Source organism: Dichomitus squalens (assembly GCF_000275845.1).
Source record: "Dichomitus squalens LYAD-421 SS1 unplaced genomic scaffold DICSQscaffold_1, whole genome shotgun sequence".
Lineage (NCBI taxonomy): Eukaryota > Fungi > Basidiomycota > Agaricomycetes > Polyporales > Polyporaceae > Dichomitus > Dichomitus squalens.
This window is the reverse complement of record NW_006766883.1, coordinates 2,807,655-2,823,672: the sequence shown is the minus strand read 5'-3', so window position 1 is coordinate 2,823,672 and position 16,018 is coordinate 2,807,655. Positions and strand designations below refer to the sequence as shown.

Genomic DNA, 16,018 nt, shown 5'->3' with positions numbered 1-16,018 from the left:
TTGTCTTCGGTTACCGCGCGACGAAGATGCGTCAGGGCAAGCTCTCCGAGCTCATTCACAACTCGGCGAGATATCCCGACCTCACAGAGTGCAGCGTGGAGGTGCACTTTCGTGAGATCATCGATTTGGTGAGCAACGCTACAAAAGTTTTGCATGCTCGATGCTGACGCATCATAGCCTGGACCTGATGCATTCGACGTCGTTCCGAACTCGAAGCTAGTCGTCACGCGCACCGCGTACAAAAACAACAACAGCAAGTACACGATCAACGGGCGGGCGAGCAACTACAAGGAGGTTCAGACGCTGTTGAAGGGTCGCGGTATCGACCTAGATCACAATCGTTTCCTCATCTTGCAGGTATGCTCACGGTGGCTTGATGTGCAGCTTGAGGCGGCACTAACCTTGTGATAGGGTGAGGTCGAGTCAATTGCCCAGATGAAACCTAAGGCTGCCAACAACGACGACGACGGCCTACTCGAGTACCTCGAGGACATCATTGGCACGGCTCAGTACAAGGAGCCGATCGAGGAGACGCTTGCCGAGGTTGAGCGGCTCACGGAAGCACGGCAAGAGAAGCTCAATCGCCTCAAGATCGTCGAGAAGGATCGCAAGGCGCTCGAGGCGAAGAAGAAAGAGGCCGAGGACTACCTCCGGATGGTGAACGATCTTATCCGCGCGAGATCACGTCTGTGGCAATGGTACATCTGGCAGGCTTTGCTGAACGAAACGAAGCTCGAGCAGAAGATCGTGAGTAATTGCTAACCCACGCAATGGCGTTTCCTGATCGGTCCTCCAGAATGAGAAGGAGAAGGAGCTCCGGGAGGAGCGGGAGCAGAATCAGGACGATATTACCCATCTGGAGATGCTTGAGAAGCACTACGAGGAGAAACATACTGCATACGAGGTAATCTTGTGACCTCCCTATTCGTACGAAACGGAATGCTTACTCCCTACCGCAGGACGTCAAGAAAGCTGCGGAAGCGGCTGTCAAAGATCTCGCTGCTCGCGAGAAAAGTCAGATCAGTCTCCAGGAGAAGCGTAAGCATGCCAACTCTAAGGCGAAGAAGCTCAACAAGTCCATCAATGACGTATGCCCCATCTACTGAGCTTGTAACGACCTTCACTTACCAGACTGGTGCAGGACGAGACCGCCATGACTAAGGCGGGACATACTATCGAAGACAGCGACGCCAAGATGGAACAGACAAGGAAGGAACTCGAGAGACATGATACCGAGCTCGCTCAAGCGGAGAAGGTACTCGAGGAGATCCGGGATAGCTTGAAAGGTTTGTCCGCATGCAAGTTGTCTCCCATAGATGATTTGTATCCAACGTCCGTGTACAGACAAGACGCAAGTTTTCCACGATCAGATCGAGGTCAAACAGAAGGAGCTTCAGCCTTGGATGGCGAAGATCAACTCCAAGCAGGCGGAAATTGACATCGCTAAGAGCGAACGCGATGCTCTGCAGAAGAAAGCGGAGCAAGCTAAGATGGCGAGGGAACGCGCTGAAGGCTCGCTGGAGGAACTCCGCGAGGAGCATCAGGCGAAGATGGCCGAGCTCGAAGGTCTCAAGAGGGAGAAGGCAAAAACCCAGAGTGACATTCGGGACGCTGAAAAGGAACTCCAGGTCTGGCACATTGTATGCCCTATATTGCACGTATGTGACTGACAAAGGCGCTCTAGACTGCCCAGAGTCAAATTCAGAACCTCCGCGCGAAAGTCTCAGCCTCGCGTGTGAAGGTTGATGAAGCTAGGTCCAACCAGGAGCGGAGTCACAGCAACAACCGAGTGCTTGACAGCCTGAACCGTCTCAAGAACCAAGGCCGTATCAGTGGCTTCCACGTACGTTTCACTACATACTATGTTCCTGATGCCAATGTTAACGGCGATTTCCAGGGTCGTCTTGGTGCCCTCGGTACCATCCCCGACAAATACGACATCGCAGTATCTACCGCGGGTGGTGCGCTCGGTAATCTGGTCGTCGACACCGTTGATCAGGGTCAAGCCTGCATCGAATATCTGCGCAGCCAGCAAGTCGGACGTGCGTCGTTCATGGTCCTCGAGAAGCTGAGCGACCGCGGCATGGAGAGGATCCAGACACCCGAGAACGTGCCCCGCCTTTTCGACCTCATCAAGCCCAAGGAGGAACGCTTTAGGCCCGCATTCTACAAATGTCTGGGAAATACCCTCGTCGCGGAGAGCCTCGACCAAGCCAACCGCATTGCATTTGGCGGCTCGCGCCGGTGGCGCGTCGTCACCCTCGCTGGACAGCTCATTGACTCTTCTGGTACCATGTCCGGTGGTGGTAATACCGTGTCAAAGGGCGCTATGAGCTCGAAGCTCCAGGCGGACTCCGTGTCACCCGAGACCATCCGACAGTATCAAGAGGAGAGCGAACGGGACCAGCGCGCACTCGAGCAGGCGCAGCAGCAGCTCCGGGAGCTCGAGAACAGGCTTGACAATCTCAAGCAGGCGGGCCCTCGCCTCGACAACGCAATCGACCGGCTCAATCTCGACATCAAGAACTGCTCCGAGCGTATTGCAGACTCTGAACAGATCGTCAAGAACCTGAAGTGGGTCTTCTTGTGTGATCCATGAGTATCTGTCTTATCTCCGTCCTACAGATCTCAAAGCAAGCCTGACGCTGGCGACGTTGCCCGTATCGCTACTCTCGACCAGGAAATCGACGCCGCTACCACTCAGCTCGAGAAGCTTCAAGGGAAGGCGAAGGACATCGAGGATGAGATCGGGGAGCTCGAGAAGAAGATCCTCGAGATCGGCGGTGCTCGTCTCCTCTCGCAGAAGTCCAAGGTCGAAGGCATCCGCCTGCACATCAATCTTGCCAACGACGAACTCACCAAAGCGGAGGTCGCTAAGGCCAAGGCTCAGAAGGATATCGACAAGCTCACACACAGCATCGAGCAAAACCGCAAGGAGCTTGAGGACGTCGAGGCGGAACTCGCCGAGCTCCAGGAGCAGTTGGAGGAAGTGGAAGGATACATGAGCGAGCTCAAGAAGCAGGTCGATGTCGCTCAGGCTGCGGCCGAGAAGTCGAGCGATGACCTGGCGAAGCTGAAGGAGGAGCTGGACGAGAAGACGGAGGAGATTCAGGCTTTCAGACAGCGTGAGATGAAGATCCAGAACGAACTAGAGACCCAGAGGAAGAAGTACAAGGAGAACAAGCAATCTCTGGATCACTGGATGGCTGAGCACGAGAAGCTCCAACTGGAGGACGTTGAGTGAGTACCGCGAATCCTAATTTCATAATGACATTTTTGACTGGGTCGTAGCGAGGATGATGATGAGGGGGAGGAAGGCCAGGCAGGCAATGCTCAAGGCTGCGGGAGCGATGATAGCGGAGACGACGATGATGGCGAAGGCAAGAAGCGTCTAGTCAAGAAGGAGCCCGGCAAAAGCAAGGCTCGTGCTCGCACGCCCTCGCACACGCTGCATACATTCACCGAAGCCGAATTGAGGACGTTCACCAGAGATGCACTCCTCGCAGACACTGAGCTGTTGGATGGTGAGTGTGTAGCAACACGCTGTGCACTATATAGTGCTGACGAATCTATAGAGAAGGTCAAGAACGCTAAGCCAGATCTGAGCGTCCTGAAGGACTATCAGAAGCGCGAGGAGGAGTTCTTGCGCCGTGCGGCTGACTTGGACGAAGTCACCAAGCTGAAGAACCAGAAGAAGGCGGAGTACGACGAATTGACTAACAAGCGACTCAAGGAGTTTATGGCGGGTTTCAACACCATCTCCTTGAAGCTCAAGGAGATGTATCAGGTGAGGATCAGAAGGGTACTAATATCCGATGTATCTGACGTAAATCTCGCTCACTAGATGATCACTCTCGGCGGTAATGCCGAGCTGGAGCTTGTCGACAGCATGGACCCTTTCTCAGAGGGCATTATCTTCAGTGTGATGCCGCCCAAGAAGAGCTGGAAGAACATCTCCAACCTTTCTGGTGGGGAGAAGACGCTCAGTTCGCTGGCTCTTGTTTTTGCTCTGCATGTCTATAAGGTATGTTCGACCCAGCGAATGCTATCAAGCACCTGCTGACGACCGCGAATAGCCAACTCCTTTGTACTTTATGGACGAGATCGACGCCGCCCTGGACTTCCGCAACGTCTCTATTGTGGCGAACTACATCAAGGATCGCACGAAGAATGCACAATTCATTATCATCTCACTCCGGTATGGGTTCTCATTGCATCGACGCAGTGTTCTTGGCGCGCTAATATGTTATGGGTTCAGTAACGACATGTTCGAACTGAGCCACCGTCTCATCGGCATATACAAGACCGCCAATGCCACTAGAAGTATGTCAAACCACGTCGTGTCCGTATCATTGATTGACGCTGATCTCTCGTACAGGCATCTCGATAGATAACCACGCTCTGAGCAATATACCTATCAATGCAGTACCGGTAGCGAGTTAAATAATGTCCATAGTTGTACAGTACGGTGCCATAGTCGCACGTGTTGTGTATCCTGTCCTATCCTATCCTATACACCGTCTCTGTTGTGTATCGTTCAACCTACGTTGCTGATGTACTGGGAGATAACATCCGCGAGCCCACGTCCTTGCCATGTCTTCCCACCTTGTCCTTGAGGAAGCACGAGGGGAAGCCCGCGCTTAAAGAAAGGGTGGCCGAGCGCATCCGCGGCCGGGAGGCGCATGACAGGCTCGTATGTTAGAAGCCTCGTCAGGAGGTCAAAGCTGTCCTCACTCTCTTGATATCTGCCTCCTGAAGGCAGATTGGGGAGGAGCTTGGACAAGTCCGCGGGAGGGCTTTCAAAGAATGTCACCTTCCCAGCATCAGGGAGTTGTTTGAATGTCTGCGGAAGATGCATCGGAGTCAGTTGACTGCGTTATCGAGCATGCTGATAGCAGACATACCGGCCACGTCTCATCACTGGGTGTGCCGTGCACCTTGAATATGCTCCATGCGAGGCCGATCTGCCCCCTGGTCGAGTCGTAGAGCGTTTCCCGCACCCACCGGGCATTTAGGCTGGTAGGCGAGACGCCTTTGGATACGACGAAGGGCATCTTCGCAGGAGGGGCGTCCGAGTCCCAATCGCCTTCGTCTTCGTCCTCATACCAATCATCTTCATCGTAGCATGCTTTGCGCAACTTCAGCGGCGTAAAGAATTCCGCTAGCACGGCACCCATGCTCCACAAGTCGATCGCGTAGGCGTTATAGTCCCTCGTCCCGAATAGGAGCTCTGGGGCGCGGTAAGGTCTGCAAGTTCAGCCGACAAGAGATTAACGTCCGAACTGATCGCGAGGTCAGATGTGAGATAATGATGAAGGTTTACGGACCCTGTTGCGACGTCGAAGCACATCTTCCCGGGCGGCTCTGGCCATAGATCGCGCTCATTCGGCTTCTGGGACCATGCTACCCCAAAATCGATGAGTTTGACACAGCCGTCGATGGTAATGAGGATGTTCTGAGGCTTGACGTCACGGTGTGCAATCCTGCGTTCGTGGATGAACGCGAGCGCCGAGAGGGTCTGGTAGACAAGAGACTTGGTAGCGACGAGGAACGCGGACGCGTCTGGTGTACTTGCACCGTTCACCGCACCAGGAGGGGCGAACGCAGAGAAGCGAGTGCTTGCAAGGATGTTCGAGAGATGGTACGGAACGAACGGCATCCAGAAGTGCACCGTACTCATCGGTTTCTCGAACGCATGCCCGAGTACCTCGATTACCTGGGCGAGGGTAAGCCAAGGACACGTCGTGAACAGCACCAGAGGACATACGTTGCTATGCGGCGAGTTACAGAGCATGCGCAGCTCCTTGCCAATATCATGCGGCTGCATCGAAAATCGTGGGTTGACCGACCCGCTCTTGATGGCGACGACCGATCCCCGAGAAGCGTCGCGGAATCGTGCGCGGGTCACATACGCGGCCACGCTCTCCGCGATCGTCTCAAAAGTGTCCTGTTGCGTACATAGTCAGTACCAGCCCCAACGGCGATGTCGCGCGGGGTCCATGTAAAGGATCACCAGGCAAGGAGAAGCAGTACTCACGACGTCAAACGTATCCTGCAGTCGCGGCGCGAATTGCTCGAGTTCATCGAAACCAGCCATGTCGACTAGGTCACCCATAGCGCGTCTGGTGGCACTCTTGCAGTTGGTGATGTTCTCGTAGGAGGCTGTTGTGGAGAGGGGATGAAGGCATTGCGCACAGGGACTAAGAGGAGTTATACTAGCGTCGCGCGTACAGGCTCCTCCTCACGCTGCCCTTCGCGAACGGCGCTTGGCGCTTGGCGCTTCGGTCCGGCTCCGTCGGGATGACCCTGTTCGTCACCGGTTCAGACCAAACAGCAACTTGTGGCCAAATCCCTCCTCGTTCAACCGCGGTGTCAACGGACATTTGCCTCACAACGTCTCTCAACCTCTGCGTTCTCATCCGATCACACGACTCTGACGTTTCGCAGCAAGACTGGCAACATCCACCGTTCTGCAGCGCAGGCTCGCCGCGCGCATAGGGGAGAGGATGTGCCACTTCCACGAGAACGCCGTCTCGTTTCTGTGCAACGTAGTGGCACTACGTCCTGTGAGTCCACCTGCTGTCCAATCTGCTTCTCAGTTACGTTGATCGAGCGCCATTAGAATTCAAGAGATCCCATTCATCGTACGAAACCTCGAGCTCGGCGTCTTCGCCAGTCGGGGAAGGCCACTTCTCCAGGATTGGGAGTGAGAGTTTACAAAGAAGAGGTACGTCTTGCGTACGGTCCCGAAGCCAACAGACGCACACCGCCCAGGACGAAGGCTTCCCTGTACGACGTCGCTTCCATGTCGGCGTTTCATTCAGGGGAGGGGTCACGGCATAAAGTTTTGAGGTCATCCGTGAGGATACAGGTGAGACAATGTGCGTAGCTTAGGGGTTCAACACATCTTCACATTATCTTAGAGGACCGTCACAGGACAGCTCATGGTCGCGGAGAAGAAGGTCTGACGCCTGCTTCACCGGCCTAGATACTCTGACTCACGATCCCCCAGCAGATACCGGAGTCTTATGAAGACGAAGACTGGGATCTAGAAGACCTCGGAGAGGTGTGTTGCCACGCAAAGGTTCTTCGAGTGCTGCCTTCTGACTTGTGTCAAACTGGCAACAGGCACGCTCGATGATCAATGAAGGCGTCAAACCCAGCAAGTTCTCGCAGTATCATCCTATCCAACCTCTAGGACTCATCGAAAGCGTTGCGGCGAACATACTTCCTACTGTAGACGAGGGCCCAGAGCTGGCTCTCGTTGACATGCCCGAAGTGAGTACACCGCCTCACACGTGTACGAGGCTGAATGAGGGTCAATCACTTTGCTTCCATTAAAACATTCAGGCCGTACAAGGCTACCCACGCCGTGGTGACCTCATGCCCAGCTACTCTCCTCGTTTGCTATCTGCGGGACCACCCTCAATACAAGTCACTTTGGCCAGTCCATGGACCCCCCATTCTCCCATATTCCGACGTCATTCGCCGATTACAGTCACCAAGTACCTTCAGGCGACCTCACCTCAACTAGCTTATATGATGCGGTCTGGCGCTTCGTCTGGCAGGGTGGCTTCGACTTGCCCCCTACCCTCAGTCCGGTCATGTGACATATGCTGCCTCACGCAGGTCGAAGACGACATCGTCTGTTGGGCGTGCGAGCGTCAATGGCTTGCATGCAAGATGTGGTACCAGGCCAACGACGAAGGTCTTATGGAGCCGTTCATGAGACGCGCGGAGAGTAATGCCGATCTTCGAGCAGTTTTGGAGTCCCTGAGCGTTCCGCGGGAGGACGAACGAGCGGGTCGTATTGGCTTAGGATCCGACTTGCTTAGTGCAGACACAATCAAGAAGCGGCCTCCCTTTCGCGTGGTCGACCCCAGTCCTGTCAACTCTGGAAGCGATCGCGACTGTCCTCCAGCTGGCAAGCGTTTTCTCTTATTTGGTTCAAGGTCATGGCGGCACCTGCGTAGCATTTTCATGGAAGCGAGAAGAGAGAGCCGCGACGCGGTACGGGCCTGGGTCGCGGCCTCTCTAGGTCCCCTCTCTCCGCTGTGTCGGTCGGACGAACCAAAGCTGCGCCGTCGTTCTGGGGGGCTTTCTGCTGTGAGCACATCTCCTCTGGCTGTACATCATGGTCTTGCGGCAATATGGGCGAACTGCGACAGGCCTTGTCTTTCCCAGCTATCCCCAGCCTACGGCTCACAACTTTTCGGTTCGGCCGACAACGCATCCGGCTCTCGATTCATCGAACATCTTGTCTAGTCCTCCCAAGGCCTTTGAACCTGCGCATGACATGCATGAAATTGCCGTAACGGCGGTGCATCGATTGTGCTGCGACGTACCGACAGACTGGAGTGCCGCTCCCCTGGTGGGGGCAAACGCGTCTCTGGACACTGTTCTCCAGGTGGATGTAGGCACGACCATGTAGTAAACATACTACGCATGTATCGATTAAAACACTGTTCTATCCTGTCCTGTGCATGTGACAAGGTTTGCGCTCATGCGTTGCTGCCGGTGCAGTTAGGGTTTGACGTCAGCTGAGAGCGCCCAGGGGACTTGAATAGCCGTGTCCCTCCTGCCATGTTGAGCCGCCGACGAGGTCGCCAGAGCCAGTGCTTGGCGCACGCACGAACGCTGCTCTCAACATCATCGCCCATCCCTGCCTCGCACCAGCCCGTAGGCAAGCATGCTAAACACCGCGGAACGCATCGCAAAGACAGCTACGACAGGGGCCACGCAGACATGGACATGAGCCGAAGCGGGGCGCTGGCCCGAAGTTACGAGTGCGAGAGGTCCGCACGTACCACTCACTCGTTCCCTGCACCCGGGCCCTCCGAGCGTGCTCGCCGCTTATCCTTTCGTCCCTGCCGTCACCGTGCACTCCGTTCCCTTGGGCTACCACTCACCCTCACAGTGGCATTCGACCACGTCGTCTTGCCGTCATCCCTCCACTTTGCGCGCGCTGCCTGTTATACTTGCTCATGCACCCCTCTTCCGCGTCCCCCTCCCGCTTCGCACATCACCTTCACGCCTACGAGCACGACAGATGCAGGAGACAACTTCCGACCTGGAGCTGGCTGCGCGAGAGCCTGAACGCCAGGATGTCACTCTGGACAACCCGCCGGCAGTTGCTCCGCCCGCACTTCTGCCTCAGCAGGCGCAGAAAGGCGGTTGCGCTGCCTGGTGGCACCATACAAAGAAGTATGCTTGGATCGTCGTTCGACATACGACAAAGCATACAGGGGTTGGAATTGTGTGCGCCGTTGCGTACTTCGATCCGTAAGCCACCTGCTTAGGTAGTCTTGAACCATGCATGGTTGACGGCCACTAGGGGTAATTGGGGAGTTGACCTGCAGGCAGGGTCTGAGTATGGGTACAAGCTGCTCTTCGTAGTGCTCCTTGCGGGCATATTCGCCATCGTCTTCCAAGTGAGTTACCTTGCTGTATGCGTTCTTTGCCATCACTGACTGATGAAGTAGACGCAAGCATCTCGTCTCGGTTGCGTCACCGGAATGGGTACGCAAAGTAGAATCCCGAAATTGGGAGTCACAAGCATGCTCATCTCTGTACAGATCTTGCGTCCCACTGCCGTCTGCTACTCTACGACCGCCCAAAACACAAACTTCTATGGCGCTGGCTCGCGCTGTACCCGCTATATGCGCTCTCCGAAATCGCCATCGTGAGCACCGACCTCGCCGAGCTGCTAGGGTCAGCAATCGCGCTCTGCCTCTTGTTCCCGAAACTCCCGTTGTGGGCGGGCGTCCTGATCACTGCATCCGATGTGTTGTTCCTGCTCGCGCTCCGGGACCCCATCCGGGGCCAACCGGTCAGGCTCTTCGAGCTCAGCATCGCTATTCTTGTATGTTCCTTGCCGCCCTGCTTTTCCCGAGGGTACGCGAGCTGACCTGCAATGATCCGCACTGCAGGTATCCGTTGTCCTTATATGCATGGCCATCATCATCTCTAAGGCACGTGTACACTGGGAGGATGCGTTTGACGGCTTCCTGCCGTCGAAGACGCTCTTTCAATCTGGCGCGCTTTACACATGTGAGCTCGCTACAGCGTATTCTGCCTACATATTCTCATGTCTACCTCACAGCGATCGGGATCATAGGAGCGACAGTCATGCCTCACAGCCTGTTTCTAGGGTCCGCTTTGGCGACTCAAGATAGGATGTCGATTAGGGAAGCGACATCAATGGCCGATGTTCGGATAACTGTGGACTCGACAGACTCGATGGTATCGGAGACGACCACTCTGTCAGACTCTAGAGCTCCCTCTCCCCAGTCAGCGAAACATGACATGCGCTGTTGCTTTCGATCGTTTGCTGCGGCAGCCCGCCGGCACCTTCGCCTCGTACAGATCGACGGCCATCCGGACGAGCCAAAGTCGCATGCAGAACGCGAGAATAATCCGTACTATTTCGTGCGCGCGCACCTGTACCACGGCATCGTGGATATGGTCATCTCGCTGCTGGGATTGGCGGTGGTGATCAATGCATTGTAAGTCGCACGGCTTGGCAAATCCACGTATGCCGATTGGCTAACGATGTTGGTCCAGGATCCTGACCTTGTCGAGCGCAGTCTTCTTCGACGGCCGTAACGGATCGCGAACCCCGGCGAGCCTGTTTGACGCGTACGCGCTGTTGCAGGACGAACTTGGAAAGGGTACGTGCCCATCTGTCTACGTCATTCTCGTTGAGAGCCCTGATCGTCTGGTGTCACACAGGCATCGCTATCATGTTTGCCTTAGCACTGCTCGCATCCGGGCAGAGCGCGTCCATCATCGCGACACTCGCAGGCCAGATCGTCTCCGAAGGCTTTATCCGCTGGAAAGTCTCGGTGCGTCCCCACCCCTGCACGCCCGTGCCTCGCCAGCGTTCTCACTCACCCTCGTCTCGCAGCCTATCATGCGCCGCTTCCTCACGCGCTGTCTCGGCCTCATTCCCGCTCTGCTGGTCGCCGCCGCGGCAGGGCGGCCGGGGATAGACACGCTCCTAGTCGCGTCCCAGGTTGTGCTGTCGATTGTGCTCCCGTTCATCGTGTTTCCCCTCCTATGGTTCACTTCGTCCAAGTCGATCATGAGCGTGAAGAAACCGCTGGAGCGGGTCGCTTCGCAGGATACCTCAACCCAGGGTGCGTTGTCCACACAGGACCCCATGAGCGTGGAAGCGCAGGTGGCGATGGTCGACTTTTCGAATGGGAAAGTCATGGTTGTGGTTTCGTACGCGATCTGGCTCGTTATAGTGATAGCGAATGTGTATGCAATCGTCGGACTCGCGATGGGGCAAGGCGGTTGACCGTCCCCTTCGCCTTCAGTGCCTTCCTTGCCGCGCATTACTATCATAGCAGCAGCATACAACTTTGTCAATCTCCCTTTCGGACTTGGATTATCACATTGGATGTAACATAGCACCAGTTATCTCATAGACGTATGCCGTCGATGCTTTTGTGTGCTTTGCGTGCGATACAAACAGTCACTAATGCAGCTGGTAACTGGATTGTGGATATGTTGCGAACGATGAGCAGATCAATGGTCCATGATGTGCGACGGTACGTGCAATGGTGAGACGAAACAAAGCTCATGAGAGTTTTTCGAGGGGTGTGATGAGCGTTCCCATCTATAGAGAATCCGTCAGCATCCTCCTAGCCCTGCACGGCACATCGAAACACACCTTTGTGACGACCTTGGGCAGCGTCGCCCTCTGGAAGCCGAGGCGCGTGTTCCACTCGGTGCCGAGCGGGACCTCCATACTCCGCTCAAATTGCGCCTTACTCGTGTAAGGGTACGGCAGGTCCTTGACGAGGTACTTGGCTGCCTTCTTGTCGCGCTTTTCCGAGATTATGACGTGCGCCTTCTTGTAGTCTGCACGCGACTTGGGGTCGATCCCCGCGACCTTCTTGATCAGATGCGGTTTGGGAGCGGCCTTCTTCGTGCCAGCGCCTCCCCATGAGCCCTGCGAATCGAAGATAGTTAGGGAACTGTGCGGGTAGGTGCAAACGGCGCTCGACGTACCCAACCTGGAAGTGTGTTGTCAATCTCCTTCGGAGCGTCTTCTGCCATCTCGCGGCGTTTAGCCTCGGCGAAGTCCTACATGCGTACAAGCTGGGTGAGAGATTTCTGAGTGAACGCAACGGATGTTGACGTACCTGAACAACATTGTCGCCGGCAAAAGCGAGGGCGACGAGATCGCGTTGTTCGAACGCCTTCACGCCGTTCGCCTTGCCTTTTCCCTTGCTTTTCCGTGCGGCAGCCCGCTCTTGCTCCTCGAGTTCGCTGTTGACGTCCGAGTCACTATCCTCGTCGGCGGCGGAGGTCGCCTTCGCCTTGCCGTCCGCAGCAGGCGCAGACTTCAAGGCAGTGACTTTGGACGGTTCGCTCGCCTTCGAAGGCTCAGACAGGGTCATGACGGTGGACAGGGAAATGTCGACTTCGGCATCCTCCTGCGCCTTCACCTTCTCCTCGAGTCGCTTCTGCTGGCGTTTGCGGAGCTTGTTCCTGGACTTCTCGACAGCGGCGCTCTCTTTGCTAACAGCGACCTCGTGCTTCGTCAGGCCTTTGCTAGAGCTGCTTGCTTGAGCGAGCCAGGGGTTGACCTCGGCGGCCGGGGAAGGGACACGGCGTTGTGAGACGGGCGAGCCTGGAGGCGAGGCAGACTGTTCTGGCAAACCTTCTGGAGGAACGTCCGTGGACTTCAGTGTTACGCTCGATGTATCCGAAGCCAGAGAGCCAGCGGGTCGCATGCCCGATGTCTTCAGAACGTCAACAGCAGTAGATCATCGATGTTGAACTGCACTCACCATCACACCAGGACGATAGACTACGCGCCCACCTGTCCGCTGAACCGTCACGTTCAACGGCTCCTCCGCCACTTGCTGCACGTCCACGTCCACGTCCTCGCCATCGTCACCATGATCGCTGCCCATCTCTTTGACGAAGTCATCGGCTATCTCTTTCGCCTTGCGCTGCTCGCGAGCCATCGCATCCTTCATGAACTTCATCTCAAAGATACTTTTGCTCTTTTTGCCTTCAGGCGCCTCAGGCTGCTCCGCGTCCAACGCAGCGAGTTCGTCGAACGCCTTCGCCTTGATGTGTGCAAAGCTCTCCCCATCGTCCCCGTCGTCACTCTCATCCCCGCTCTCCTCGTCGCTCTCACCCTGGCCCTGAATCTTCCGCCGCAGCTTTTCGCCCCTGTCCAGCATCTCGTTGATGTCTCTGCGCTGGTCCTCGTCCAGCTCGCCCCGCGCGCGCATCGCCTTCGCCCACTTGCCCGTGTTCTTGTGCCTCAAGGTTGCCCGCTCCCTCGCGCGCTCGACCTCGCGCTTCAGCCGCGCCTCCTCGTCATCCAGGTCGTCGTCCGAACCCTCCCCTAGCTTCTCCGCAAGACGCGCGCGCTCCTTCTTCTTGATGCGGCGATACGTTTTGCTCTTGATTTTCGCGATGCGCTTCGCCTTAGCTTCGGCACGGAACATGAGGTCGCGCATCTTCGCGAGCTCAGCGCGGCGCGCGGCGACTTCTTCGACGGAGAGATGATTCAACTTGAGGGATTCGGTTTGGGCGATCTCGTCCTCGCGCATCTTTGCGGACTTGAGGAGCTTGTCAACGGCGCTCTCAAGCTCGTTTGAAGGCTATATTGTTAGTCAGCACGTGCGGCAATATATAGAGGCTACTGTTGTAGACCTGCCTTGAACTTGGCGGCAAGCTCGAGGTTTGATGTCCTGCTCTTGGGCTCGGCTTGAAGAGGGAAGCTCAAGTGCTCAGCCTAGTGGCAACAACATAAGTACTACGCGCAGTGCGCATCACTGGTCATGTATGTACCTCCTTGATGCGCTGCATAGTGACCTTCCACTTGTCGACTTCCTCCTTAGTCTGCTCGTATGCAGCCTCACGGTCGAGACGTTCCGCGGTACGTTGAGGTAACGGTGCAGAAAGAGTCTTGATCTTTCCCCCGGTTGAGGCAAGAACTTTTGCCGACTTCCTGAGCGATTGGAGATTTGCCGATTGGCCGCCCTCCAGAGGAGCCAAAAGATCGTCTAGGCTGAGCTTCCCGTCTCCTAAGAGTGTTGACTTAGTACGATCTCAATATACGCGCGTGATAGACGAACCTGTAGTAGCGGCAAACTCGTTCTCTACCCCTGCTTCGGTCAATTCGGGCAGTAACCTGCGCTTTCGCGCAGGCTTGGAATCAGCACCATCTACTGCTGCATCGTCATCATCAGGTGCTTTGCGTTTATGCCCAGCGTCGAGACCGGTAACGAAGCTCTCGAGCTCTTGCAGCGCATCGTCGCCATCTTCGCCTTCGTCCTCGGAGGCAGAGACGATCTTTGCCTCCTCCTCTTCATCCTCCTCTTCGTCGTCGTCATCTTCTTCGGCCGAGTCCTCCATATCCTCATCCCCATCTGTGTCGAATTCCTCACCACTTCCGGCCGCTGTCCTTCTCGCCTGATCTTCCCTCTCGGCTTTTCCCATACCAGTTTCACTATCTGATTCCCCGCGACCGTCCAGGACATCCAAAACATCAATGAATTCGCTGGGATCGCCTTCTTCCTCTTGCTCCTCCTCTTCGTCGCCGTCCTCGGAAGATGAATCGTCTTCTGCAACCCCTTCGGCTTCTTCGACGTCATCCTCGTTGAGGTCAACGTCTACAAATCGCACGGCGCGAGTCTTGGCGGGAGCTTTCCGCTTAGGCTTTGACCTTTCCTTGGCCTAGACAAGAGCTATAGGTTAATGCAGTGAATGCAGATTTTTTGTTCGAACAGGCGTACTTTCTGCGAGAAGCTGAAGCCGGCAAAGCGCTCTTCATCGCTCTCCTCGAACGCTTCATCACTGTCGATCTCCTCATCATCTTCCTCCGCAATACCCTCGTCGTCATCGTTTTCTCCAATGAGCCTGGGCCTTGTGTCCCTCCTCCTCCCTCCTGCACCCTCCTCCTCGCCCCCACTATCGGCCGCGCCCATTCCCGTTGTCTCATCCCTCTCCAGCAAAGGCTTGATTTTTGCACGACGGACCTTCTCCTGTTGATATTCGTACACGTCCGAGAGCCCAGAGCTCAACGTATTGGACTTCAGACTCTGCCGCTTCGCATAACCGAGTGCATTTGCCGCCTTGCGCGATGGCCGGCTGGAGGTGGTAAACTTTCCAGAGGCTCTACCCCTGGCCATTGAAGCAGGTATGTGGGGTCGGACTGACAACGTAAGAGAAAGGTGGTTGCGACTGAACGCCAAACAGGAGGAGACCCAGAGACCGTAGATTGTTTTTGCCTAGCGATTTGCGACTTCTGGCTGAGATCTGCCTTGCCCGATTCGGTGGAGCACGTGCTCAAGAGTAACCCCGTCACGCTCTGTAGTCACGATTTCCCAAACGCCACCATCGTTCAACTTGTCCAAGAGTTTGCGCCACTCCACACCCTCCTTCGCCTCACTTGCATTTTCTAGCACTTTCCCACAGATAATGGACTCTCGGCTCTTCTGATCACAAAGTCAGCGTTTGAATGCTCGAACGACACCGGAGTGACTTCAGGACGCCACGCCCTAGCGCCTCGAACCTCAGGTGATAAACTCGGGGCTGTGAAGACAAGGATTAGATCCGACTAGAGTCGAAGCAAGATCTTCAGTCAGTAAGGAAAGACTATATTGCAGTAACCAACTGTACCTAGAGTCGAAGCAAGACTACAAAGGTCAAGTAAGTAACTACAAGTTAGAGATAGATGTAACGAAGTACTCACTCTTCAGTCAGTAAGGAAAGACTGAAGAGGGAGGACGCAATCTGAAGTCCTTATATACTACAGAGAAGTGTCCATGACTAATCGAAGAGTGGTTAGTCACATGTACCATAGTGCGATGAATAATACGATGGTGAAAGAATTGCGACGTATCGCACCATAGGATGAGTAAGAGATGAGTAAGGCATAGACCTGTCTAGACCGTTCTGGAGTAGTACAGATTGTCCTAGACAGTACCAGAAGAGTCCGGAAGCATAGCTATAGTACACGAGCAGAGAGTCCCAAATATGGTAA

General features: G+C 55.5%; 4 protein-coding genes across 4 annotated transcripts; 2 read left to right on the top strand and 2 right to left on the bottom strand.

Moving 5' to 3' along the window:
• Nucleotides 1-4,537: 4,537 nt before the first annotated feature.
• Nucleotides 4,538-6,097, bottom strand: DICSQDRAFT_123708 (kinase-like protein; the record flags this gene model as incomplete). The annotated part of the gene is made up of 5 exons (XM_007360665.1): nt 4,538-4,843; nt 4,905-5,247; nt 5,328-5,716; nt 5,768-5,947; nt 6,038-6,097. The coding sequence occupies 5 exons, from the start codon at nt 6,095-6,097 to the stop codon at nt 4,538-4,540; spliced, it is 1,278 nt and encodes a 425-aa protein (XP_007360727.1).
• A 279-nt stretch (nt 6,098-6,376) lies between these two features.
• On the top strand, nt 6,377-8,475 carry DICSQDRAFT_131598 (uncharacterized protein). The gene is made up of 5 exons (XM_007360664.1): nt 6,377-6,566; nt 6,623-6,871; nt 6,924-6,962; nt 7,013-7,066; nt 7,129-8,475. Exon 5 carries the CDS (start codon nt 7,384-7,386, stop codon nt 8,263-8,265), a length of 882 nt encoding a protein of 293 aa, XP_007360726.1. The 5' UTR covers nt 6,377-6,566; nt 6,623-6,871; nt 6,924-6,962; nt 7,013-7,066; nt 7,129-7,383; the 3' UTR covers nt 8,266-8,475.
• Nucleotides 8,476-8,855: 380 nt separating this feature from the next.
• On the top strand, nt 8,856-11,415 carry DICSQDRAFT_131597 (Nramp-domain-containing protein). Its single transcript, XM_007360663.1, has 9 exons — nt 8,856-9,282; nt 9,335-9,431; nt 9,483-9,519; nt 9,576-9,862; nt 9,930-10,050; nt 10,103-10,505; nt 10,564-10,670; nt 10,732-10,844; nt 10,907-11,415. The coding sequence occupies exons 1-9, from the start codon at nt 9,050-9,052 to the stop codon at nt 11,300-11,302; spliced, it is 1,794 nt and encodes a 597-aa protein (XP_007360725.1). The 5' UTR covers nt 8,856-9,049; the 3' UTR covers nt 11,303-11,415.
• Nucleotides 11,416-11,584: 169 nt separating this feature from the next.
• DICSQDRAFT_48412 (Utp14-domain-containing protein) lies at nt 11,585-15,164 on the bottom strand (the record flags this gene model as incomplete). The annotated part of the gene is made up of 9 exons (XM_007359895.1): nt 11,585-11,623; nt 11,678-11,959; nt 12,019-12,093; nt 12,153-12,755; nt 12,804-13,611; nt 13,674-13,765; nt 13,822-14,057; nt 14,109-14,709; nt 14,769-15,164. 9 exons carry the CDS (start codon nt 15,162-15,164, stop codon nt 11,585-11,587), a joined length of 3,132 nt encoding a protein of 1,043 aa, XP_007359957.1.
• Between the last annotated feature and the right edge of the window lie 854 nt (nt 15,165-16,018).

What these genes read in the sequence shown, in the direction of transcription:
- DICSQDRAFT_131598 (XM_007360664.1), top strand. Translation starts at nt 7,384, where the DNA reads ATGCCCAGCTACTCTCCTCGTTTGCTATCTGCGGGACCACCCTCAATA.
- DICSQDRAFT_131597 (XM_007360663.1), top strand. Translation starts at nt 9,050, where the DNA reads ATGCAGGAGACAACTTCCGACCTGGAGCTGGCTGCGCGAGAGCCTGAA. An exon ending in CGGTTGCGTCACCGGAATGG is followed by an intron (nt 9,520 to 9,575) that starts GTACGCAAAGTA and finishes ATCTCTGTACAG; the next exon opens with ATCTTGCGTCCCACTGCCGT. An exon ending in TTATCCGCTGGAAAGTCTCG is followed by an intron (nt 10,845 to 10,906) that starts GTGCGTCCCCAC and finishes CTCGTCTCGCAG; the next exon opens with CCTATCATGCGCCGCTTCCT.